General features: G+C 48.1%; 2 protein-coding genes across 7 annotated transcripts in view; one reads left to right on the top strand and one right to left on the bottom strand.

Annotated features, from left to right (window-relative positions):
* Samhd1 (SAM and HD domain containing deoxynucleoside triphosphate triphosphohydrolase 1) overlaps window positions 1-11,622 on the top strand; it is a 43,550-nt gene extending 31,928 nt beyond the window's left edge. The window contains exons 12-16 of one of the 2 annotated variants that reach the window (XM_070007255.1): window positions 65-204; window positions 1,729-1,824; window positions 5,624-5,728; window positions 6,367-6,504; window positions 11,530-11,622. In XM_070007255.1, coding sequence (XP_069863356.1) covers window positions 65-204; window positions 1,729-1,824; window positions 5,624-5,728; window positions 6,367-6,504; window positions 11,530-11,622 — 572 coding nt within the window. Of the gene's footprint in view, window positions 1-64; window positions 205-1,728; window positions 1,825-5,623; window positions 5,729-6,366; window positions 6,505-8,272; window positions 8,605-11,529 lie in introns of those variants that run through there. The other variant, XM_070007254.1, reaches the window with a different exon arrangement.
* Window positions 11,551-25,945, bottom strand: Tldc2 (TBC/LysM-associated domain containing 2). Of its 5 annotated transcripts, none has more exons than XM_070007261.1 (7): window positions 25,872-25,945; window positions 21,707-21,766; window positions 20,085-20,252; window positions 19,448-19,600; window positions 14,577-14,672; window positions 13,030-13,103; window positions 11,551-11,635 (listed from the first exon to the last, which is right to left on the bottom strand). In XM_070007261.1, the coding sequence occupies exons 2-7, from the start codon at window positions 21,737-21,739 to the stop codon at window positions 11,596-11,598; spliced, it is 564 nt and encodes a 187-aa protein (XP_069863362.1). In that variant the 5' UTR covers window positions 21,740-21,766; window positions 25,872-25,945; the 3' UTR covers window positions 11,551-11,595. The 5 variants fall into 5 exon arrangements, with proteins under 5 accessions (XP_069863362.1, XP_069863360.1, XP_069863361.1 ...); XM_070007259.1 differs by having other exon boundaries at window positions 11,591-11,726; XM_070007260.1 differs by lacking the exon at window positions 11,551-11,635 and having other exon boundaries at window positions 12,220-13,103; window positions 20,112-20,252.

Below are 25,945 nucleotides of genomic sequence, written 5' to 3'. Positions count from 1 at the left end.
GTATATATGTCTTTAACTCTTGTATTTTCATTTTAATGTGCCTGAAATTTCATCCGATTGGCAGATAATGTTTTCCTGGAGATTTTATACTCTTCTGATCCCAGATTGAGTGCTGCACGAGAGATTTTGAAAAATATCGAATGCCGTAATTTATACAAATATGTAGGCGAGACCCAGCCCGGGGACAAAGAAAAGATCAAAAGGGTGAGTTGATTTCTCTGGGTGTCAGCCTGCCAGTTCGAGGTTACCACAATCTCTGGCCTCCAAGGAATACATCAGAGTTCTGCCAACAATATATCCTCACCTAATCTTTATAGCCCTGCCCTCCTCCTCGGCCTGTTTTCTAGGTGGAAAACTATAACCTGGGCAAGATGAACTAACTTGTTCATGGAAGCAGTCCATGAGGTGTAACTGACTCCAACCCTTTACAGGGTCCTCAAAGTAAGGTGTCTGAATGAGTGCTGTTGAGACTTTGAGGACTTAGTTTAACTATACTTGACCTTGAACAATATGGGATCTAGGGGCAGTCATCAAAAACTGATCTGCAACCTTTGACAACCTCCTCAAACTTTATTAATAGCTGGCTGTTGCCCAGAAGCTTTACTGAGGACATGTGAATTCCCACGTCTCATATCTGGTGGAAATATAGAACTGGGAGAGATCCCTTCACACTATGATAAGCAGATCCAGAAATGGTTAGTGTCTCAGAGCATTTTGTGGGTGCCTAGAACACCTGGGCTCATTGTGACAGTGACAGGGGGCCAGTGGCATTATCCCTATCTCACAGCTTGTGCTGGCTATACTTAATCTTCAGCAGTGGAAATTTCTTACTGCATTTCTTTTGCTCAACTTTAAATGATGTCATGTAGGGTGTGTGTCTCTGTGTGTGTGTGTGTGTTCTGATAATTTGGGGTTATTTTTGTTGCTGTTATTGGACATGGGGCTTGAACTCAGGGCCTGGGTTCTGTTCTTGAGCTCTTTTTTGTTCAAGTGTTCTACCACTTGAGCTACAGTGCCACTTCTGGTTTTCTAGTGGTTAATTGGAAATAAGAGTCTCACAGACTTTCCTTCCCAGGCTGGCTTTGAACAACAATCCTCAGATCTCAGCCTCTTGAATAGCCAGGATTACAGGTATGAGCCACCAGTGCCTGGCTAAGTTTATCTCTTTGCAATAGATTTTTTTGTGTGTTTTATGGTAGTAAATAATGAAAGACTATACCAGCATATGTTTTATGCATTTGTGGCATATCTAACTTCTTTCATAATTTTTTACATGTTTTTCCATATTTCTGGGCTATAAGATTTGTCTTCAAGGTTTTTAAAATATGGAAATTGCCTAGCAAAACCAAACCAAACAACAACAAAACACATATAACAAGATCTAGAGCTGTATAGTTCAAATCCTTGCTGGTCCAGGGTTAACTGGACTTCATCTTCCAGCTGGCAAATCTGTCTTCAGTGAAAAGATTTTTTTTTTCTGCCTCTGCCTTGTGGACAATTTCTCTATTTGCCAGGAAACTATAGCAAATAGCTAACACCCTGCCTCCTACAATTGGGTGTTAACACTTTACTTCATCTTTCTACACTAACAGCTTAGTGCCACATTTTCTTTTGAAATATGTGATTTTTTAAAAATGATGATTGTTTGGAGGATGACAGTCAGAAACTATAGAAGGGGAATAGTTGGCACAGCCCCCACTCTAGCATGGGGACTCTCCTCTTTTCTAGGAAGAGTACGAACATCTTCCAGCAGAGGTTGCCTGTGCCAAACCTAATGAAGTGCTCCTGGAGGTCGAGCTGAAGGCAGAAGACTTCATAGTGGATGTGAGTAGTGAGCCCCAGAATGGGGAAATGTAAGATGGAACCTCTTCCTCTCACACGGGAGAAGTCCTTGTTCATTACAACCCTCTGTAAACCACAGATAGAAGGAAGAAAGGAAAACCCCCATGGTCTTGAGAGAAGCAACATTACCTATCACATTTTAATTATCTCTGTAATGTTTTGCTAGTATTTATGATTGTGGTCATGTGATTTAAAGAATATTGTAAACATTGATTTCATTTTTTCCCCCTAGTCCTGGGGCTTGAATTCAGGACCTAGACATTGTCCCTGAGCTTTGTCGTGCTCCAGATGAGCTCTCTACCACTTGAGCCACAGCTCCACTGCTGACTTTTTCTGAGTAGTTTTATTGGAGATAAGTCTCAGGGACTTTCCTGCCCAGGCTAGCTTTGAACTGCAGTCCTCAAATGTCAACCTCCTGAGTAGCTAGGATTACCGGTGTGAGCCACTGGCACCCAGCTGTTAATATTGATTTTAATTTTTTTTCTGTACCATTACTGAGGCTTCAACTCAGGGCCTGCAAGCTGAGTTTTTTTTTGTTGTTTTGGTTTTTTTTTGTGAATTGTGGGGCCTGAACTCTGGGCCTGGGTGCTGTCCCTCAGCTCTTCAGCTTGTGGCTAGCACTCTAACACTTGAACTACAGTGCTACTTCCGGCTTTTTCTGCTTATCTGGTGCTGAGGAATCGAACCCAGGGCCTCATGCAAGGAAGGCAAGCACTCTGCACTCTACTACTAAGCCACCTTCCCAGCCCTGTCTGAGTTTTTTTTTTTTTAGGGGGGGATCTGGTAGTGGGGCCTAAACTCTGGGCCTGGGTGCTGTCCCTCAGTTCTTCAGCTCATGGCTAGCGCTCTACCACTTGAGCCACAGCGTCACTTCTGGCTTTTTTCTTTTTGCTTATGTGGTGCTAAGGAATCGAACCCAGGGCCTTAGGCATGCAAGGCAAGTGTTCTACCACTGAGCCACCTTCCCAGCCCCTGTCTGAGTTTTTTTGCTCAACCACCTGAGCTATGGCTTCACTTTGGCTTTTTTTGGTGGTTAAATTGGAAGTAATAATCTCATGAACTTTCCTGCCTTAGCTGGCAGGATGTTTAGATCTCAGCCTCCTGAGTGGCTAGGATTACAGGCATGAGCCACTGGCACCTACCTTAACATTTTTTTATTAAAAATATTTGTGTGGGGGCTAGGAAGGTGGCTCAGTGGTAGAGTGCTTGCCTTGCATGCATGAGGCCCTGGGTTCGATTCCTCAGCACCACATAAGCAGAAAAAGCCAGAAGTGGCTCTGTGGCTCAAATGGTAGAGCACTAGCCTTGATCTGAAGAGCTGAGGGACAGCGCCAAGGCCCAGAGTTCAGGCCCACGACTGACCAAAAAAAAAAAAGAAAGAAAGAAATATTTGTGTGGGTGTGTGTACACACACACAGGCATGTACATGCACACGTGAGCCAGTTCTGGGGCTTGAACTCAGGGTCTGGGCACTCACTGTCCTTGAGCTTTTATACCTGGCTTGATTAGAAATTTTTTACTCTAATTCCCTGGCAGGAAAAGTTTCTCTTTCTTCATTCTCTCCCTAATTTAACCCTGCACACTAAAATAAACTCTTGCTAGAAATCTGAAAAAAAAATTTCCTCCAAAAAAACAACTTTATCACCAAACTAATACCAATCAGGTTGTTCTTTCCTTTTCTCTTCTCTTCTTTTCTTTTCTTTTACCTTTCTTTCTTTCCTTTCTTTCCTTCTTTCTTTCCTTTCTTTAGTTGGTCGTGGGGCTTGAACTCTGAGCCTGGGCACTGTCCCTCAGCTCTTTAGGTCAAGGCAAGCACTCTACCACTTGAGCCACAGCACCACTTCTGGTTTTTTGGTGGTTTATTGGAGATAAGAGTTTTCACGGATTTCCTGCCCGGCTGGCTTTGAACCACCATCCTCAGATCTCAGCCTCCTATGTAACTAGGATTACAAGTATGAGCCACCAGTGCCTGGCTCTTTTTTTTTTTTTTTGTCTATATAAATACATAAAGGCAATCAATTGTTTCCTATTTTTATAGAGACTGCAAATATTTTGTTGTAGCTTTTCTGGTGGGAGGAGGTATTGGGGATTGAACTCAGAACTCAGGTCCTTGTGCTTGCTAGGCAGATGCTCTACCACTTGAGCCAAAGCCCAACCCTCTTGTACCCATATGAGAAGGCCAACAGCTTTCTTGTCCTTTCTCCTATATTTCCTTATGAAAATATTTTCAGATATTTACTTTTTTCAAGTCTTAAGACAGTGCTCCCCTTGAACATTTTTCTTACAATCCTATTCTTTATCCTTTTCTTTTGACAAGTTTTTGGATGAAGGGTGATCTCTTCATAAGCTATCTTTTGCCAAAGCATATAGTGAATGAAAGGCTCTCAGGCCACTGCTCACCTGGAAGATGCTGGTGTTCCTTGGACCTTCAGGACATTCTTCTGTCTTACAGTTCTTTTTTTTCCCCCTTCTTTGTCAGTCATGGGGCCTGAACTCTGGGCCTGGGTGCTGTCCCTCAGCTTTTCAGCTCAAGGCAAGTTCTACCACTTGAGTCACAACACCACATCCAGCTTTTTCTATTTATGTGGTACTGAGGAATTGAACCCAGGGCCTCATGAATGCAAGGCAAGCACTCTACCACTGAGCCACCTTCCCAGCCCCGTCTTATAGTTCTAACTTTCCTTCAAGCTAACTTAGATTTTATTTGTTTGTTCAGCCAAATAAATTGTGTGTCCCAAGTCAAAGCATCTGTGGGGTGGGCTGGAATTATATTTTTTTGTTGTTGTTCCTTTGTTTATGTGGTACTAATGAACTGAACTGAGGATATTATGCATGTAGGCAAGTACTCTACTACTAAGCCACATTACTAACCCTTGGAATTGTATTTTAAAATTGGCTCATACCTGTAATTGTTTTTTTTTTTTTTTTTTTGGTCGTGGGGCTTGGGCGCTGTCCTTGCGCTCTTCAGCTCAAGGCAAGCGCTCTACCACTTGAGCCACAGCGCCACTTCTGTTTTTCTAGTGTTTTATTGGAGATAAGAGTCTCACGGTCTTTCCTGCCTAGGCTGGCTTTGAACCGCGATCCTCAGATCTCAGCCCCCTGAGTAGCTAGGATTATAGGCGTGAGCCACCAGTGCCCGGCTGTAATTGTATTTTAAAGGTGGCTCACACCTATAATCCCAGCTACTCAGGAGGCTGAGATCTGAGGATCATGGTTCAAAGCCAGCTCAGGCAGGAAAGTCCATGATACTCTTCTCTCCAATCAACTATTCAAAAAAAGCTGGATGTGGAGCAGTCACTCAAGTGGAATGTGCTAGCCTTCAGTAAAAGTTTAGGGACAGGCTGGAATGTGACTTAGTGGTAGAGTGCTTGCCTAACATGCTTGAAGCCCTGGGTTCGATTCCTCAGTGACACAAACAGAAAAAATTCAGAAATGGTACTGTGGTTCAAGTGGTACAGGGACAGTGCCCAGGCCCTCTGTTCAAGCCCCAGGACTGGCAAAAAAAAAAAAAAAAAAAAAAGTTATCTCTCTGATGTCAACCAATGTGTAGTAACACATTGTATACGTTATATGTGTTGATCCACTCAGGTTAGACACACAAATACATTCCCCTTGCCCCCAGTTTCTAAACCAAAATCACATGAGTGGTTATGTACAGAGCTATTTTGATTCTACCATCAGATATTCCACAGAGGGTTCTGTTCATTTCTTGTGGTGCCCTTATACCCTGAGTCTATTTTCTTGGGTGTCAGGTGACTCCTTACAAATTGCTTTCATTAAGGTTATCAACATGGACTATGGGATGAAAGACAAGAATCCAATTGATCATGTTCATTTCTATGGCAAGAGGGACTCCCAAACAGCAATCAAGATTTCTAAAAAGCAGGTAACTACTTAGGTAAATATATTTAGTGCTATATATCTCAACAAATCATTATAATAAGTTTGTTGAGTCAGTGTAGATGGTTTTAGAAAAGCACCAGGCATGGTGGCATAGATCCATATCCCAGCACTTAGGAGGCTGAGGTAGATCGTTTAGGGTTCAAGACCAACCTAGGCTACCTGGACCCTGTCTAGGGGTTGGGAGCATATTTTAAAAATTAAAGTACATACACATATATACTAAACCATCTTAATAATTAATCCAGATTTTCCTGTGTGCTAAACATAAATGAAAAAGTAGTGTTTGTATTGGAGGCCTGGTGGGAAGTGGGTGTTGGGCACCATGCAAGTACAGCTATGTTTGTGCATCTTCTGTTTGAGTCTGTGGGGGGAGTGTATTTAGAAGATAAGCCACATAATCTTATTGATATAATACTGTTAATGTTATTTGCTGTGTGACAATTCGTTTGAATGTTTGTCTTTGGTGATGGAATGAAGTGCTGGGGGTTGAACCCAGGGCCTTGCACATCCTATGTAAGGTGCTGCTCTTAATACAGCATCGACACTGGTGCTCAGGAGCCAACAGCTGACACTTTCTAAAGTGTACATTGGAGGTGACGATGAGATTTCTCTTTTGGAAAGGTTTCACGCTTCCTACCAGAGACATTTGCAGAACAGCTGATCCGTGTGTACTGTAAGAAGACAGATGAAAAGAGTCTGTTTGCTGCTACACAACAGTTTGTCCAGTGGTGCAAAGACCGAGACTTCACCAAGCCACCGGTAGGTGGCCTCTTACATACTGTGCTTTTTTTGGTGATGGTCGTGGGGCTTGAACTTGGGGCTTACGTGCTGTCCCTGAGCTCTTTTTTTCTCAAGACTAGCTCTCTACCACCTTAAGCCAAAGCTCTACTTCAGGTTTTCTGGTGGTGAATTGGATATAAGAGTCATGGACTTTTCTGCCTGGGCTGGCTTTGAACCACAATCCTTAGATCTCAGCCTCCTGAGTAGCTAGGATTACAGGTATGAGCCATCCGTGCCCAGCTTTTTTTTTTTTTAATTTTTAAGGAGAGGCCATAAGGACTCTCTTCTGCTGACTGAAAAGTTTTCATTTAAATTTTAGTCATTTGGGGATGATGACCTCTCCCTGTAATACTAGCTACTCAGGGGAAAATCATGGTTACAGGGACTGGAAAGGTGGCTCAGTGGTAGAGTGCTTGCCTCACATGCATGAGGCCCTGGGTTCGATTCCTCAGCACCACATAAACAGAAAAAGCCGGAATTGGTGCTGTGGCTCAAGTGGTAGAGCTCTCACCTTGAGCTGAAGAGCTGAGGGACAGCGCCCAGGCCCAGAGTTCAAGCCCCACAATGGACCAAAAAAAAAAAAAAAATCATGGTTACAGGCCAGATTGAGCAAAAAGTTAACAAGACTCCATCTCCACAAATAAGCTGGGCAGTGGTAACATAGCCCTGCCATCCCAGCTGCTTAGGGGAGGGAGAGTTAGGAAGATTACAGTCCAAAGCTGGCCATGGGCCAGATGGAGTTTTGATCCTGTTTTTGTCCTGGCTGGCCTCAGACCAGGATGCTGTCAATTATTGCCTCCCAGGTAGCTGAGATGACAGGTGTGAGCCACCGCGCCCAGCTAGAGTTGCCTATTTTCCCCTGTGCATCCAGTGCTAAAGGGAATAGAGCAAAGGATTCAGTGTGCCAGAGTAGCTCAGTGAGTCTTCACATTAGTAAGTTCCAGAGTTGGTTCTCAAAGATTCCAGGGGCTGGCTTGCTGGAGAGAAGGCCTCATGAGGAAGGAGGAGCCTCTCTGCGGGGAGGCGGGCCCGGTTAGGCTGTGTAGAGAAGGAGGGATGAGTGTGGCAGGGAGGCCTCATTTTGTGTGAGCAACTTGAGAGTGCAAGGACCAGGTGGGGCCTTTCGGACCAGAGTGGAACACTCCTGTCATTGGATGGTAAGAAGGTAAGAAGAACTGGATTGTGGAGAACCTTGGATATTATTTTTCTTGCATACAGTAGGGAGCAGCCATTGAGTATTTAAGACCTACTGTGCTGCTGTAATTATGAGCACATATGCATGCTGGGTGAAACCATGGGAATTAGGAGATATGTCTGCCTCAACCAGGGCAGTCCCAGAAAGCAAACCACTGACATCTATGGCTGCAGATGAGCTGGCACTGGGAGGGGCTTTTCCGGGGGACAGGAGTAGAGACTAGTAGAGTATGTGTGTGCCTCTTACCTCGGTGGATCCACTCATGAAGTTTTGGTTGTTTTGCCCTGTGTTAGGTATCAGGGATAGAACAGTACCAAAGGAGGGACATAGTTCCTTAGTCCCAAGGGTCTCACTCTATCTAGTTGGAGATAAAAACACAAATAGGCTACAGTTTCAGTAATGTGCTTCAGCGGGGCTGGGTACAGAGCTTCAGAGGTGTGCATGCGTCATTCCAAATATCCTGAGTGCCATCCATCCATAAGACAGGTCTGCAAAGAGGGAGGTGGAAACTGGCCTTTGTCTATTCCCTGCTTTTCTTTCTCTTCCCCCTAGGATGGTGATATCGTAGCCCCACTCATAACACCTCACAAAAAGGAGTGGTGCTACCAGACTTCAGAAACTCACAGAAAAAAGCTTAACTTTCAAGATGGCTGAATGTCTGCAGTTGGTTATTGACCCTCCCCACCCCTTCTTCACAGAGAAGTTGGGGACATTTAATCACAGGTCCGCACATTGATTAAGCCGTGCTTTCCTATGTTGTATTTTGAGTGTATACCTATGGTGATGGTGATTTTTATTCAAAGAAATGAGAAACATGCTACCCAGCCACTGGGAAGCATTCCCTTTTTTAACATTAATTAAAGCCTTTTTCTCTTACTAATCTATTTTCCTAGCATAGTAACTCTTGTTTTTTATCTACTCTGAACTCTATGACAGATGATTGTTTTCTTCCTAATGTAGAAGTTGAGATAAAGATAAAACCTGAAATTCCAAGATGGAATTCAGGGGCTGGGAAGGTGACTCAGTGGTAGAGTGCTTGTCTCACATGCATGAGGCCCTGGGTTCAGTTTCTTAGCCCCACATAAACAAAAAAGCCAGAAGTGGCACTGTGGCTCAAGTGGTAGAGCACTAGCCTTGAGCTGAAGAGCTGAGGGACAGCACCCAGGCCCAAAGTCAGAATGAACAGACCTGGTAAAAGATAAACAAATTTCTGTCCCCCTAAAGAGGTGCCAATCTCCCCGAGTCAGGGGCTGGAGCTCCTCAACTGATCGAAACACCAGTGAGAGATACCTCCCCTCCCCTCCCTGTCCCGTGAGCTGCTGAGGATGGATAGACGCAGGTAAGGGCTAGGACTGGCCTCCAGCTCTTTGAAGAGAGGATCTGAAGCTGAGGCCTCCTCCCTCTCCCCACCCCAACTGGAGAGTGAACCCAAGGTCTCTCATGTGCCAAGCAAGTGCTCTACAACTGAGCTATATCTGCAGCCCTGGCCTCTCGTAAGTGGAGCATGAACTCCTTCTTAGGACAGCGCAGGGGTAAAGGGATGCCTCAGTCCCGGTTGTTCTCTGAGACCAATAGCGATGGTTTCTTCCCGTCCCGCCCCCTCACTGCTGCAGTCCAGGGGTCCTCCAGAGGCCTCCCTCCACCTGCTGTCCATGTCCACTTGGGAAGCCTTGGGGCTCCTCCCAGCTGGAAATTCATTTTTTGCTGCTTTTTTTTTTTTCGGGTTTCTGAGCGGACTGGCTGCCTGCGCCAAGGCTGGTGACAATCTGGGGATCCCAGGTATCTGTGTAGCCCGAGGTTCTCAGCAGTGGAGTGGCAGTACTGTGCCCAGGGCACCCCATTCCCAGCCCATAGACGCTCATCAAGTGATGTCCAGCCAGGCACTGGTGACTCACACCTGTCATCCTAGCTACTCAGGAGGCTGAGGATCATGGTTCAAAGCCAGACCAGGCAGGAAAGTCCATGAGACTCTTTTTTTTTTGGTCCAATCCTGGGGCCTGAATTCTGGGCCTGGGCGCTGTCCCTCAGCTCTTCAGCTCAAGGCTAGCACTCTTCCACTTGAGCCACAGCACCACTTCCGGCTTTTTTCTTTTTGTTTATGTGGTGCTGAGGAATCGAACCCAGGGCCTCAGGCATGCAAGGCAAGCACTCTACCACTGAGCCACCTTCCCAGCCCCATCCATGAGACTCTTATCTCCAATTAACTACCAAAAAGCCAGAAATGGAGCTGCAGCTCAAGTGGTAGAGCACTAGCCTTGAGCAAAAGAGCTCAGGAACAGTGCCTAGGCCCTGAGTTCGAGCCCCAGGACAAGCACACACAAGAATGACATCTAGATTTGGAGCCAAAGCAGTGGTGCCCAGAGGGTGCTGTGAACCCCATCATCTTAGCCCCAGGCTCCCTTGACCGAGCCACCTCCCTCTGACAGCTGGCAGGAGTGAGGCAGAGCCAGAGCAAGTGGGGACAGCTCTCCACACAGGCCAGCAGCTTCCCTTGGCCACCGCTTCCCCTGCCTGGCAAGGTTCTGCCCTGTCCACTGTAGGTGAAAGTATCGGGTGTCCGCCATCCTGCATCACCCCCCCCTCCATCCATCCGCAGAGTTAAGAGCTGTCATCATTCACAGGAGGGGGACTAAAAGCCTCCTTTCCCTCCCACCACGCTGTGTATGCGGGAGGCGCCTCTCCACAGGCTGCGCAGTGGCTCGGCCAGGCGCCTCTCTGTCCAGGAAGGCAACCGCTGGTCTCTACCCTGCGAGCCCAGACTGCCAGTCAAGAATGTCTTCTCTCTTGATAAGATTTATTTTTTAAATTTCTGTCAATCTTTATCTTTAAATCACTGTGGTTTACTCTGGAATTTTGTAGTCCTAACATTGTATCTCAGTGCTTTCTAGAAGCATCTCTTTTGTAACCATCACTTGTCCTATATGAGGCCACTGCACTTTATGTTGTTTGTAACTGTTAAAAGCATGAGACACATGTGCCACTTACAAGGCTAAATGTTTCTTAAGGAATACCTTAACTGTGTGAAAATGGAGATTGTAGCAGCTCAGTCCCTGGAGTCGCGTTGTCACCTTGAGACTGTAAATAGAGCTGCAGGTGGCAGCGACAGTTGCTTCATGAAGGCATCTCCATCTTGATCCCTCCTTACTGTGCAAAGGACTCCGCCGGGGTGCTTAATGCCATGGCACTGTGGCAGCCCTGAGCAGGGATGTTATTGAAGGGGCCCCACGCAACTCCAGAGTGACAGCATTGTCCTTTCAGCCAGAGGCAGACAGACGTTGGCCTGCCGGGGAAGGTGGGGGGCTCCGCTGTGCCTGAAAACATGTCTCTCCTCCACCTCCTGAGGCTCCATCTGCAGAGTTCAGCTCCTGAGCCCAGATGGTTTCATAGCTTTCGCACAAAATCAAGTCATGGACCCGTGTGCATGTGGCATTGATGCCCCCGTGCATCTATGTTCTAGAACATGCAGCAAGGCAAGAGAAGGAATGATGCTGTTGCAGTCTTTATTAAGTGAAAGTAATACCTAAATAATACCAAGTGTGAGCGTGCACACATGTGTTTGGAAAGACATATGTGAAAATGTTAGTTTATGAGGGTTGAATTTTAGGCAATTTTAAATTTCGTGTCAGGATTTTCTACAAATAAACATGTATTCGCTGTCGTATTCCTATAAAGGAACTTTCCATGAAGGACTCTGTGCTTCTTTCTCCTTCCAAGTCAACTCCAGAAGAGTCCTGGCCTGTGCCTGTCCCAGGCCACAGGGCTCTGTCTGTCCTCAGTCACCTCAAAGTTTCTTCATCGTCTTGTTTCAGATGAGCATGGCTGCTCAAGCAGGCAGGCCTGACGGCACCCTGGAGTCTGCCTCCCAGGCTGTCAGCTCAGAACCCAGGCCTCCAGCTCCTTGATGCAGAACTGCTCCTGCCGGGCCAGCACCTCATTGTTGAAGGTCGCACACGGGTGGCTTCCCCCATGATACAAGTCTCCGTCTAACCACAGCCCAAACTGGCCACTGAGGAGAAGAGGAAGTCTTGTGGCTCCCACCCTGAGCAACCCTGGGCTGCCCGTCAGGTAGTCTGGATTTCCTCATCAGTCCTTAAGCTAATGTGCCCTACATTTGGAGGACTCCACAGGCTGTGGACTCAAAGCCCAGTTTGGGAACATCTGGAACATACTAATTCCCAAATTTCATAGAAAACCAGGAAATCAGTTATTACACATCAGGCATGGCCACCCTGCCAGGCGCCTCTCAACAGAGGCTGGTCAGGCAGCTGGGAAAACAGAATTCTTGGGCTTGCACCTTTGCCCTCAGGGTATGACTTAATGTTCCTGGATTTGAAGGTCATGCCAGGGATAAGAATAAATGTGTGTGTGTGTGTGTGTGTGTGTGTGTGTGTGTGTGTGTGTGTGTGTGTGTGTGTGTGTGTGTGTGTGTATGTGTGTGACTTAATGTTCCTGGATTTGAAGGTCATGCCAGGGATAAGAATAAATGTGTGTGTGTGTGTGTGTGTGTGTGTGTGTGTGTGTGTGTATGCACGCTGGCACTAGGGCTTGAACTCAGCCTGAGCACTGTCTCTGAGCTGCTTTACCAATGCAGCCACAGCCACAGCTCCACTTCCAGCTTTTTTTTTTTTTTTTTTGCTGGTTACTTAGAAATAAGAGTCTCATGGACTCTTCTGCCGGAGCTAGTTTTGAACCACAATCCTCAGATCTCAGCCTCCTGAGTAGTGAGGATTTACAGGCATAAGCACTGACACCTGGCTTCAGACTCTTTTTTTTGTCTGTCCTGGGGCTTGAACTTGGGGCCTGGGCACTGCCCCCGAGCTTCTTTGGCTCAAGGCTAGCTAGCACTCTACCACTTGAACCACAGTACCACTTCCAGCCTTTTCTATTTATGTGGTACTGAGGAATTGAACCCAGGACTTCATGCATGCTAGGCAAGCACTCTACCACTAAACCACATTCCCAGCCCCAGACTTCTTTTTTTTTTTTTTTTTCTTTAACTTTCCATATACACAGAGGCCAAGCTGGGCAGATGCTTCCTCTAATGCAGTTTCCTGGAGGAAGGCTGCTGGGTGCGTCTCTAGCTTCATCTCACCACATCAGATCAAACTAAGCCATGGCCAGCCATAAAGCCTTTGGTTAGGGAAGTTCATGCAGTCTTTCTCCTCAGCCCTAGGCTGGGCCTAGCGTTCTCAGGGCTGGAGGAAGAACTGGGCTGAGATGCTGGCCTAAAGGTAAACTGCCAGCCTCCCTTTCCACCCAGACCAGCCATACCCACTGGGGATAAAACCCAGGAGGACAGAGATACGCACCTGCTGCTGCCCATCATCAGTAAATCCAAATCCCCTTTGACAAAGAAGGAGTTGCTTCCAGTCCACTTGAAGACCTTAGGGTACAAGAGAAAGGCTCCTGTCGCTGCCAGTAAGGTCCCCTGCAGTCTGACATTGAGCCGCTAGGTGGCAGCGTTGTACAAGGAACGACCAGAGCCCCGGAGAACAACAGGAAGGCTGGACCTTTGAGATTGGCTTGTGGCCCTTGAGATTTCTTTAGTCTCCATGGAGGTCACAGCCTCTCAGTGCCCTCTGGAAACCTTGGAGACTTCCTGCTTCCACAGTTGGAGACAGGAGAAGAGTCCAGGTCAGGAGTTGGGATGGATGCTGCCATTAAGTTCCCATCCTTCCCAGGATGTCACCAAGCCGGCCTGCCTCCAATGCCAGCTCCAAGGATCTTCCCAACTTCCATCATCCCTGTCCTGCCGGTCCCCTCCCCGCTTGCCCTCATCCCCCTTGCTTGGACCACAGCCTCCCAGCTGGTCTTGCTCCCACTGTCTGCCTTGCCCATCTCCACACTGTGACACCGTGACTATTCCAACCCCAGGTCACTGTCAGTCTTCTCCCTAAGGCCTCCGATGGCTCCATGCGAGAGGGATACAGTCCAGTCCTTAGGCAGCCCTAGCACACCTGCCTGCACTCATTCCTGCTTTTCTCTCTGCGCTCTCCTCCAACTTACAGCACTTGAGATGCACTGGCCTTTCTATCCCTGGGACACCTGACTCCTTCCTGCCTCAGGACCTTTTCACTTACACCCCTGCCCCTCAAGGCCACTTCTTACCTGTTGGTCCACGTGTCACCCCAGAGAGATTTCCGAGTCTGTTTGTCTAATGAGCCTCTTCCTTTCTACCTTCAGAGGGTTTCTGGTCTAGGACTTGTCTCCCTCTCCAGGGATGTGTAGGAGTCCCTACAGTCTATTTCACTCTCCCTCTCTGCCATCTGTACCCTGTTCTCTCACACACTGCTCAAGCTGTCTCTGTCCCAAGTCTTTGGCCTTGGGGAGACCTTTCCTCCATCAAGATCCTCTTTCTCTCCTCCCCCTGGGGCTTCCTTTGCTCCCATCCAGCCTCAGTTCTGCAGCCCTTGTCCTGCTCTGCCTCTGCCCACCCAGCTCGGTGGAGGCTGGGGCCCGCGCCCTCCTGGCTGAGGAGCTATGATGCAGAATGTGGTGTGGAAATGGCCACCTTGAAACTCACAAGCCTGGTCCTGGCCCAGCTGCCCTGCTCCACCAAGCATCTGAGACTTCCTGTCCCACAGTGCGGGGTCCATGTGACATCTCTCTCTTTCACACCCTCTGCTTGGTAAGATGCCACTGGACATGTCCTCCTGGCAGCTTGCCCTGGGAGTGTCCTGTGCTTGGACCATCGTGTCTTTCCAGCCTGCACTGAGAAGAACATCCCTCCCCTTCTCGGCCAGGGACATCTAAAGATGGCAGCCATGGCGCTGGGGCGCTCAGCCCTGATGCAGTCCCTGTGCAGAGGTGTGTTGTGACCTGAGGCAGCTGTATCCCGCCCCCACCCCCATCTCACCTTCAGCTGTGGGGAGAAGGTGAATAGGAATGTCTCCCCCGTGCCGTAGAAGCCTTTGCTGAGCCGGAGCGTGGAGGAGGAGAAGGCGCCAAACATCTACAAAGCACAGGCGATGTGGATTTCTGGGAAGTGCTCTCCAGGCTCCCAGATGTTGCCTGCAGCCTGGAGGGCAGAGCCAGGGACAGGCAACCCACCCCCACCCCCACCCCACCGCCACTGCAGTCTTCCAGCCGGTGCCCTCACCCTCTTCATTCCCAAACACCAAACAACATTTGCAATATACAAGCAATCCTAGAAAAACTAGAGGCTGTAGACAAGCAGAAAGAAAGCCAACTAAAACCAAAAAAACATCATCTTCTTGAAGATGACTTTTTTTTTTTTTATGGTACTGGAATTAGAATTCAAGACCTCACAGTTGCTAGGGAGGTACTTTGCCACTTGAGCCATGTGTTCCCCAAAGTCAAGATGATTTCCTGTGGTATCTTGGCTACCACCCTGGTGAGAAAAGCAGTCTTTTCTTTCTTTCTTTTTTCTTTTTTTTTTTTGTGGGTCGTGGGGCCTGAACTCTGGGCCTGGGCGCTGTCCCTCAGCTCTACCACTTGAGCCACAGCGCCACTTCCAACTTTTTCTGCTTATGTAGGGCTGAGGAATCAAACCCAGAATCTCATGCATGCAAGGCAAGCACTCTACCACTAAGCCACCTTCCTAGTCCAAAAGCTGTCTTTTCTATCAAGATGGGTTGCTTAAAAGTTCTTGCTTTGGCTGGGTGCCAGTCACTCATGCCTATAATCCTACTCAGAAGGCTGTGATCTGAGGATAGCAGTTCAAAACCAGCCAAAGCAGGAAAGTCCACGAGGCTCTTAGCTCCAATACATTACCAAAAATAAGGAGAGGGAGTGGAGCTGTGGCACAAATGGTAGAGTACTAGCTTTGAACCAAAGAAGCTCAGAAACAGTGCCCAGGCCCTTTCTTCAGTGTGATAGCTTGGTTTTTGTTGATTGTTCTGCTAAGACAATATCAGCAAGTACAGAAAAGGGCAAGAGGAAATGTTTTGGGATAAGGAAGAGTTTTTGAAACAAAGTTTTGTCTTAACTGGTTGTTCCAAAATGGAAGAGTAATTAAGACATACCTCAGGTTGTTTTGAGGTTGCTCATGCACTTTTAATCTTACCTCAAAGGTTTTTTTTAAATTTGTTTCTTTCTTTCTTTTGTCAGTCATTGAGCTGGAACTCAGGGCCTAGGCATTGTCCCTGAGCTTTTTCCACTCAAGGCTGGAGCTCTACCACTTTGAGCCAGTTTTGGTTTTCTGGTGGTTAATTGGAGATAAGTCTCACAGACTCTTGCCCAGGCTGACTTTGAACCATAATTTCTCAGATCTCAGCCTCCTGATAGCTAAGATTACAGGCATGGGCCACAAGTGCCTGGCTTATCTCAGTCTTTTAGTGGTCACTTTATGTAAATACATCTCACCTTCTTCAAATTAGCCAATCTGAGCAGATTGTATTCAGCCAATCCGAGCAGAGGGGTGGAGCCTGCTGTATTCAGGTTTAAAAAGGGAGCCCCCTGCCTGCTCGGGGTGCTTGCTAGGCAGATTTTTGGCTGATGGCACAAGCTTCTGCAGAAATAAAGTTTACCTTGCCAAGTTCCTTTCCAATTGATATCTGTCCTTTAATGTCCTTATTCTTTTTTTTTTCCCTTTCTTTTTTTTTTGGTTGGTCATGGGGCTTGAACTCTGGGCCTACACGCTCTCCCTCAGCTCTTCAGCTCAAGGTGAGCACTCTACTGCTTGAGCCACAGCGCCACTTCCACTTTTCTGAATGGTTTATTGGAGATCAGAGTCTCACAGATTTTCTTGCCTGGGCTGGCTTTGACCTGTGATCCTCAGATCTCAGCCTCCTGAGCAGATAGGATTACAGATGTGAACCACCCTCACACTCCAACATCCCCAGCCATTTCTAACATCATCTGGCATCCTAATACCATTGTTCAGATTTTTCCTCAGAGAGCCTCTGGAAACATCTGGGACTTTATTTGTTTATTTATGCCAATACAGGGACTTGAACTCAGGTTCACTTGCTCTGTCTTTGCTTTCTTGCTCACTGCTGTCACTTCAACCATGCCTCTAGCCTGGCTCTTTTGCTAGTTAAATGAAAATGAAGCCTCTGGACTAGGATCTCAGCCTCCTGAGTAGCTTTGGATTATAGGCCTAAGCCACTGGTGTTAAACATGCTTTAGAAGCTGCTTCCTCTCACTTTTTTTTTTTTTTTTGGTTAGTCATGGGACTTGAACTCAAAGCCTGGATGCTATCTCTGAGCTCTTTTGCTCAAGGAAAGTGCTCTACTACTTTGAGCTACAGCACCACTTCTGGTTTTCTGGTGCTTAATGGTAGATAAGAGTCTGATGGACTTTCCTGCCCAGTGTGATCCTCAGATCTCAGCCTTTTGAGTAGCTAGGATTACAGGGATGAGCTAGGGTTACAGGGATGAGCCACCAGTGGCTTTGATTTGTTTGTTTGTGATAGGGTCTGGCTATACAGCCCAGGCTGGCCTCAAACACTATGCTGTCTGAGCCTCCCAGTGCTGGGGTTACACGCATGCACCACACACCCCAGCTTCCCTCATTTTTCTTGATCAATTTCAACCGTATAGTTCAAAGCACAGATTCACTGCCCATCCACTCAGCAGCTGCGCAGCCAGCCATGTGCTCTGTGCTGGTTCTCCCTATGTATTTCTCTGACCTATTTGAAAGCAAGCAGCTGATTTGATGACCCTTCATCTCTGAACAGTTTAGCTCTTACGAATGAGAATATTCTCTAATGTAAGCACTATAGGAACCACCACCAAAGAACTAACAGTAAGTCCATGGTCTTATCTAGTTCTCAGCCCATTGCCATGTCCCCCAGCTATCCTGGGAATGCTGTTCATACTCTGTGTTAGAGAGGAAAGCTAGGAAGCCAGTTACTGGTGGCTCATGCCTGTCATCCTTGCTCCTCAAGAGGCTGAGATCTGAGAGTGAAAAGCTAGGGGTCTACATCAGGTTCCTTGCCTACCTCATATTTCACTAACTGGCTTTGCCATCTTCCCCCTGTGGGAAGACGGGCTGTGGATTTTCAGCATGATAAACAGTGCCGAGCAGCACAGGTGAGATCACTGTGGGGACTGAGGGCCTCGGGGAGCAGCCTTTGGGGGTATATTAGGAGAAGCTCCCTCTTGGTCAGTTGTGTTCTACCACTGAGGGGGCTCTGAGGGAAGAGTGAGCTTCCAGGCCTCTTCCATGGCATTTTGGGACAGCACTCCTATATCTGGGGTCTCTGAGCTCCTTCCCAGCTTGAACATGTTCCTTTCACACACTGGCATCAGAAACCAGCTCCCACAGCTTCTGCCTAGAGAGCCATGCCTGGGCTTCAGGCATAGCTGTCATAAGGTGGTTGTTTTCTGTTTAGTTTTGTTTTCAGTATTAGGGTTTCAACTCAAGATCTCAAACTTGGTTGGTAGCTGTTCAAATACTTGAGCTATGGTCCCAGTCCTCAGAATTCTTCTTGTAAGCTGGGCACAGGTGGCTCACACCTGTAATCCTGGCTACTCAGCCCGGGCAGGAAAGTCCATGAGACTCTTATCTCCAATTAACCACCAGAAAACTGGAAGTGGTGCTGTGGCTCAAGTAGAGCGCTCACCTCGAGCTGAAGAGCTGAAGGACAGCACCCAGGCTGAGTTCAAGCTCTACAACCAACAGACAAAAATAAACAACAACAACAAAACACAATTCCTCTTGTAAAATAGTGGAGCCGCCTGTGGCTTCCTCCGCCAATCTGCTTCCCTTCTTACCCACTGCATTTTATTCTTCTCCCACCAGTGTGGGGGATGATTTCAGAACACACACTGATCACTGAAGTGCAGATCACCTGTTTAAAATACCTCCCAAAGAGCTGGGTATGTGGTATACACCTGTAATCCCAGCACTTGGGATGCTGAGGCAGGAGGACCTTGAGTTCAAAGTCAGCCTGGGTTGAATAGTAAGACTCTGACTCAAAACAACACAGCAACAACAACAAGTGAACAAAAATCCCTCTATAGTTCTTGTGCTCTCCAAGGGTAAGGTGGCAGGTTGCTTGTTTAGCATACATTAATTGTCATTTCCATACATGTAAACAAGGTATCCCAATCAAACTCACTCCTAGCACCCTTTCCCCCTCCTCTTCTTAAAACACTTTCCACAGTTTTCATTCATTGTTCTATTTTCATAATGCAAAAAAAAAAACAACAACTGTGGTGCATAATCCTAGCTGCTTGGGAGGCTGAGATCTGAGGATCGCAGTTGAAAGCCAGCCTGGGCAGAAAAGTCCATGAGACTCATCTCCAATAAACTACTCAGAAAAAACCATAAATAGAGCTGTGGCTCAAGTGGTAGAGCGCTAGCCTTGAGCAAAAGAAGCTTAATGACAGCGCCCAGGCCCAGAATTCAAGCCTGACAAACAAAAATGCTCTTTGGTCCATATTCATCCTCATTCGCCCTCTCTATTAGCCTCCCTTCCTACTAGAACCTACCCTCCCCCTTTCAAGAAGTTAAGGGTTCAGTTTTCCCTTTGTACTAAATAGCATTTTGCTAAATGCTTCACACACACACACACACACACACACACACACACACACACAGAGGCAGACCTCAGCTCCCAGAGGCTGGGTCACTATCTAGGTTGGTCTTGTTCTATTACACATAGGGAATGTGTAATATGAACACAGGAATGCATGAGCACCAGGCTCTGGTAGTGCAGTGTCAGTGCCTGTCTGTGGTTGTGACTCGGTCTGTAGCCTCTGCCTTCCTCCCCTGGCACCGGTCTGGCTGCGAGTGCGGAGCTCCAGCGCAGCGGCTCACCTGCCCATCCTGGTCCCTGAGCAGCAGCAGCACCGGCCCACTGTGGCCCTCCATCTGCCGGTACAGGCTCCGAAGACTGAAACCGTCCCTTGATGTGCAGAAAACCAGGTTCCAGGGGCTGCCAGCGACTCTTGGGGGTAGGTGGAAGCTGAGCTGGAGGCAGGGGTGGAGGTTAGTGAGGGAGGGGATCACTTGCCTGTGTCCCACAGCAATAACCCATTTTACAGATGAGGAGAACTGAGGCTCAGGGAGGTAGAGAAGAAGTGGCAGAGACAGGAATCATACCCAGAATGGGTCTCAGGACTCTCCCCTTGCTCACCAGCTTCCCAGAGGCCAGAGAATAGAAAAAATGCTGAGCCCCTTTTCTGGGCCTCCACCTCCTCACACCCCCAGCCCAGCTCTGGCTCTAGATCCCCAGGGCTCTCATTTTTGTTCTCAAACCCTAGCTCAGTGCAGATGGCATTATGCTGCTGGGCCAGATGACCAGGAAGGACAGGGAAGTCTATATAGAAGAGGACATTTGTCACAGGGGACACTGAGCTGGGGACAGAGCAACTATGACCCCGTGCCCCTGGGTGTGGCTAGTGTAGAGAAGAGACTCAGGGCTAAAGTCTTGGCACATGGGCAGGGCCCGAACCTGCCTAATCTCTGAGGCACCCAGGACCTGGCTGGTTTCTGTCAGCTGAGGCTCCATGGGGTCTGCAGGGCCAGGGCTGGGGGCTGCCTCTGCTTCCTCCTTCTCGTCTTCCTCCTCCTCCTCCCTCTCGCTGTCTTCCCCAGACAGGGCATCCTCCATGTGAGTGGGCTGCAAAAACACAGAGGTCTGGTGGGTTGGGAGACAGATCGAAACCATCTCACAAAACCCCAAAGTCTCTGTCCAGGCACCTGAAAGTCCAGCCCAGGCCGGGGTAGCTGCAAAGTTCCCAAGCTAGTTAGTCGCAGACAGGACTCTGTCCTGCCCACAGCCCGCTTTCTCCTAGCCCCTGCCAGCCAAAGAAAGGGCTGGGGAGGAACCCCATCCTGCCCCTCAAAGTGCCCCACCCATCGCGCTACTCAGGTGGGGAGCTGCGCTCTGCTCACTTGCAGTCTGTGCCTGTTGGCTCTGCGCCTAGGTTAAGGTACCAGGTGTCACGCTCTAAGCTGGGCACCAGGCAGGGCAGAAAGCAGCCCAGGCCTGGACGCTGCAGCCGTGTGTCAGTACATGACAATGACAATAGCAATCCCCCGACGCTGTGGAACTCCATGAGCAGGCGTGTGTGCAGTGGTAGAGCTCCTAATTCTCCCCAGAATCCTAAGATGGGATTCTTTTGTTTTGCTGTGCCAGTTCTGGGGCTTGAACTCAGGGCCTGAGCACCATCCCTGAGCTGCTTTTTGCTCAAGGCTAGTGGCTCTACGACTTGAGCCACAGCGCCATTTCCAGTTTTCTTTAGTTGTCGAGTAGAGAGGAGAGTCTCACAGACTTTCCTGCCTGGGCTGGTTTCAAACCATGTTCCTCAGGCTCCTGAGTAGCTAGGAGGATGGGTGTGAGACAGGATCCTCCTGATTTCTCCACTATCCAGGGAAGCTGGCCTTCCGCCCGTGGACAGTACATGTGGTCAAAGGCGAGGCTGTCTGTTCAGGTGGATTGTGTGCTGGCTTGAAATAGAGTTGTGTAGGCAAATCCTTGTGAGGAGGTGTGCACTTCAGTATAAATTTGCCTGCTACATGTGTGTTGGGGGGGTCAATATATGTGTATCAGTGGGCATGAGTGCTGTGTGGCCACTCACCTAAACTTCTACCATGTATCAGGGCGTGTGTGTGTGTATGTGTGTGTGTGTGTGTGTGTGTGTGTGTGTGTGTGTGTGTGTGTGTGTGAGTTCACAGGTGAGTACACATATGTGCAATGCCCCCAATGACTTCAGGCTCCTCGCAGGAAGGAGAGAGCTCTCTGAGCAAGAGAAACACATAGGAGCCCCTTTTCTGGCCTTCTCTATTTCCCAGTTCAGATCTAAGGAGGGGCACTCTCTGGGGGACCCTCTGGCAGGGACACAGACAGTGGCTTGTTTCCTCCCCCACCCCCCCCCCCGAAGGAGCACGGGGCCAGAGCCGCAAGCCCCAGGTTCCCGAGCTAGTCTTTGCTCTAAACTCCTGGCCAACAGGGAGGAACTTTTGAGAACAAAGCCCCCTCCCACCTCCACCCTAGCCCATTTCCCTTCTTGCTAGAGATCAGGGTCTCCCTCACTTCCAGACCTCACCAGAGCTGTACCCCTTACCCCTTACCAGCCGAGTGTACTGCCAGCGGGTCCCTTTCATTCTCTACACGGGAGCTGTTTTCCTGACCTGTGGAAGGAAGTACCAAGACCAGACCTGGGTGAGACATGGAGATGAGAGGGAGGATCCTGGGCACACCCACTGGCTGGCGCTGTGCCCGCCCAGCTGCCCTTCGCTCCCTCTCTCCGGTCACCCGAGGCCAAGTGTCCACTGGGTGGGGTATGTGAGCAACTCAGCATTCAAGGCCTGGCTTGCTTTCAGGGTCTAACACATGTGAGCCGCACATTGTCAATCTAGCTGTGATTTCTTGTCAACACCAGGTCCTGTGGCAGGCTGGCACAGAGACTGAGGCCCTTTAGAAACATGCCTAAGGCCCCAGGTGAGGTTTAGGGATCTCTGATTTCCAGTATGACTGTGGATAAGCCTATTCACACCCTGGGCCTCAGTTTCCCCACGTGGGACATCTAACATGTGGACTAGATAATCTCAGCAGTCCTTCCACAACTGATAACTTGCCAATTCAGGTCCCTCCCAAACGGATGAGTGAGGTGTCAGAGAAAGTGTGTGCCCAGACCAAAAGAGCAGACCTCTTAAAAAGAAATATGGGGAGCTGGGAATGTGGCTTAGTAGTAGAGTGCTTGCCTAGCATGCATGAAGCTCTGGGTTCGATTCCTCAGTACCACATACACAGAAAAAGAAAGCCAGAAGTAGCACTGTGGCTCAAATGATAGAGTGCTAGCCTTGAGCAAAAAAAAACTTAGGGACAGTGTCCAGGTGCTAAGTTCAAGCCCTAGGACTGACAAAAAAATTAAATTAAAAAAAGAAAGAAATATGATATATCCAGGCACTGGTGGCTCATACCTATAATCCTAGCTGCACAGGAGGCTGAGATCCTCAGATCTCATGGTTCAAAGCCAGCCAGGGAAGGAAAGTCCATGAGATCCTTACCTCCAATTAACCATCAGAAAACTAGAAGTGACACTGTGGCTCAAAGTGGTAGAGTGCTAGTCTTAGGCCAAAAAGTTCAGGGATAGGGGCTGGGAATGTGGCTCAGTGGCAGAGTGCTCGCCTAGCATGCATGAAGCCCTGGGTTTGATTCCTCAGGACCATATAAACAGAAAAGGCCAGAAGTGGTGCTGTGGCTCGAGTGGTAGAGTGCTAGCCTTGAGCAGAGAGGCTCAGGGACAGTGCCCAGACCCTGAGTTCAAGCCCCAGGACTGGTAAAAAAAAAAAAAGAAAGTGTTCAGGGATAGCACTCCCAGGCCTTGAGTTCAAGACTGACTAAAAAGAAAACAAAGAAAGAAAGAAAGATAGAAGAAAAGGAAGGAAGGAAAGAAGAAAAAGAAAGGAAGGAAGGTAGCTCAAAATAGCTCATCTCAACGTTAAAGAAAAATGAATTTGTGGGGCTGGGAAGGTGGCTCAGTGGTAGAGCACTTGCCTTGCATGCCTGAGGCCCTGGGTTAGATTCCCCAGCAAAAAGAAGCAAAAAGAAAAAAAGCCGGAAGTGGCGCTGTGGCTCAAGTGGTAGAGTGCTAGCCTTGAGCTGAAGAGCTGAGGGACAGCGCCCAGGCCCAGAGTTCAGGCCCTATGACCGAATCCAAAAAAAAAAGAAAAAAGAAAAATGAATTTGTCAGGTGCCGGTGGCTCACGCCTGTAATCCTACCTACTCAGGAGGCTGAGATCTGAGGATCACAGTTCAAAGCCAGACCAGGGAGAACTTCCATGAGACTTTTTTTTCTTTTTTTTTGTCCATTGTAGGGCTTGAACCCTGGACCTGGTCGCTGTCCCTCAGCTCTTCAGCTCAAGGCTAGTGTTCTACCACTTGAACCACAGCGCCACTTCCAGTTTTCTGGTGGTTTATTGGAGATAAGAGTCTCACAGAGTTTCCTGCCCAGGCTGGCTTTGAAGCACGATCCTCAGATCTCAGCCTCCTGAGCAGCTAGTATTATAGGTGTGAGCCAACGGTGCCCAACTTCCATGAGACTCCTATCTCCAATTTACCACAAAACCAGAAGTGGAGCTTTGGCTCAAGTGGTAGAGCACTAGCCTTGAGCTGAAGAGCTGAGGGGCAATGCTCAGGCCTAGAGTTCAACTGACCAAAAAACAAAAAGAAAGTGTGAAATTTCATGGTGAAATTCTTTGGCACAGTTAATATATACTTAAAGAAAAAGAATGACAGGAAGCCGGGCGCTGGTGGCTCATGCCTGTAATCCTAGCTACTTAGGAGACAGATCTAAGAAACACAGTTCAAAGCCAGTTTAGGCAGGAAAGTCCATGAGACTCTTATTTCCAATTAACCACCAGAAAACCAGAAGTGGTGCTTTGGATCCAGTGGTAGAGTGCTCACCTTGAGCTGAAGAGCTGAGGGACAGCACAGCGCCCAGGCCCAGAGTTCAAGACCCACTTCAGACAAAAAAAAAAAAAAGAATGACAGGAGAGTAAAATTTGCTCTTTTGGGGACTGAGTATGAGTGGGAGGTAGAGGAGGAAAAGGAGAGGGTGAATGAGGGTGAACATGATCTAAGTACTTCATATGCATGCATAAAAACAGAATACTGTGGGAGGATTCTGGGGAGTGAAAGAGGAGGTGAGGTTAATGGGGTACATTTATGCACGTATAGAAGCATCACAGTGAAACCTCCCTTGTTCAACTAGTTAATATGTGTTGGCCAAAAAAAATCTTAAAAAAAATATCCCCCCCCTCCCCCCCGTGGGCTGGGATGGTGGCTCAGTGGTAGAGCGCTTGCCTTGCATGCTCGAGGCCCTGGGTTCAATTCCTCAGCACCACATAAGCAAAAAGAAAAAAGCCGGAAGTGGCGCTGTGGCTCAAGTGGTAGAGCGCTAGCCTTGAGCTGAAGAGCTGAGGGACAGCGCCCAGGCCCAGAGCTCAGGTCCCACAACCGGACCCCCAAAAAAAAAAACAAAAAAAAATATATCCCCAGAAAAAAAAATTCCACAATTTTTGAAATGGGAAATGTAGTTCAGTAGTAGAGCACTTGGTTAGCATGTGTAAGGTCCTGATTTTAACCTCCAGCACCGAAAAAGAAATAAGGGAAGAAAAAGGAAGGGAAGGAAGGAAGGAAGGAAGGAAGGTAGGAAGGAAGGAAGGAAGGAAGGAAGGAAGGAAGGGAAGGGAAGGAGGAAAGAAGGAAGGGAAGGAGGAAAGAAGGAAGGGAAGGAGGAAAAAGGGAAGAAAAGAAAAGGACTTGGGGATGTGGCTCAAGTGGCAAAATACCAGTCTAAAAGCCCAACACCAGTATGGGAAATAAAAATCAAAGAATAAGTGAAAATAATGTCTGCAGGATTAGGATGCTAAGTAGGCCTCTGCTCCTCTATGAGACATCACAGCCTGGGGTGGGGTGTTTAGTGCTAATTACTGTTTCCTCCACTCCCACCCCCTCCCCAACTGCATCTTGAGAGAAGGAGGGTGGGCTGAATTCCTGATGGGAGCCTTCAGCCTCCACCTGGTCAGACCACGTTTATTTATTTTTAATTAATTTACTTTATTGTTATTACAGAGGCGATGTACAGAGGGATTACAATTACATGAGTCAGGTAATGAGTACATTTCCTTTCGTACAGTATCTTCGGTTCCCTCGCTCTCTCCCAGTCCCTCCCTCCTGTCTCCACCCATGAGCTGTACAGTTCACTTTCCTCAATGCCCAGTGAGCTCCATTGTTGCACTTTTTTACCCTTTTCCCCTCAATTCTGTGCCTTCCACTCACCTTCCTGAGGACATACATGTGAGGGAATACGTCATACCTAAAGTAGATAGAATCATCAAAAACTAAAACAACAATAAAAAAGAACTCTCTTGTTTCTATCTTGGAGTTTGTTTCCCTATGTCTATTATTTTATATAAATACAAAGAGGCACTTAGGCATTGCACCGATGTGTTTCTCTCTTTAGAGTATCCTCTTTTGGTCTCCCTAGAATTCGATATAATCTGTCATAGCCCCGTTCATTTTAGATCTAATTTCTGCATCTCAGCAGGCCATGTTTATAAGGTGGGGAGCTGAGAGGGGCAAGGAAAAGAGAAGCATGGAGGAGGGAAGCGACTCACCCCACCAAGCGCTGGGCCCTGGTGGCTCCTGTGGCTCTCCAGGGGATCCTTCCTCAGTGCACCTTCTTGGTCCCCCAGCCAGCAGGTCACACCCAGAACCAACTCTACGCACCTGGCCATCCAAAACAGCTTTCTCTCCTGAGTCTCGTCCTCAGCAGCTGTCCGGCCCCTCTGTCTGGCTCTGGC

Source organism: Dipodomys merriami, unplaced genomic scaffold, assembly GCF_024711535.1.
Source record: "Dipodomys merriami isolate MVZ:Mamm:240054 unplaced genomic scaffold, mDipMer1.0.p SCAF_7, whole genome shotgun sequence".
NCBI lineage: Eukaryota > Metazoa > Chordata > Mammalia > Rodentia > Heteromyidae > Dipodomys > Dipodomys merriami.
This window is presented reverse-complemented; position numbering and strand designations above follow the sequence as displayed.

Bases quoted from the DNA above. Each gene is read 5' to 3' on its own strand.
- Tldc2 (XM_070007257.1), bottom strand. From the start codon at position 21,739: ATGAAAGGGACCCGCTGGCAGTACACTCGGCTG. The intron at 20,253-21,706 runs GTAAGGGGTAAG...GTGTTTTTGCAG, and splicing joins GCTGGCAGTACACTCGGCTG to CCCACTCACATGGAGGATGC. The intron at 13,104-14,576 runs GTGAGATGGGGG...TTGTACCCTAAG, and splicing joins CCTTCTCCCCACAGCTGAAG to GTCTTCAAGTGGACTGGAAG.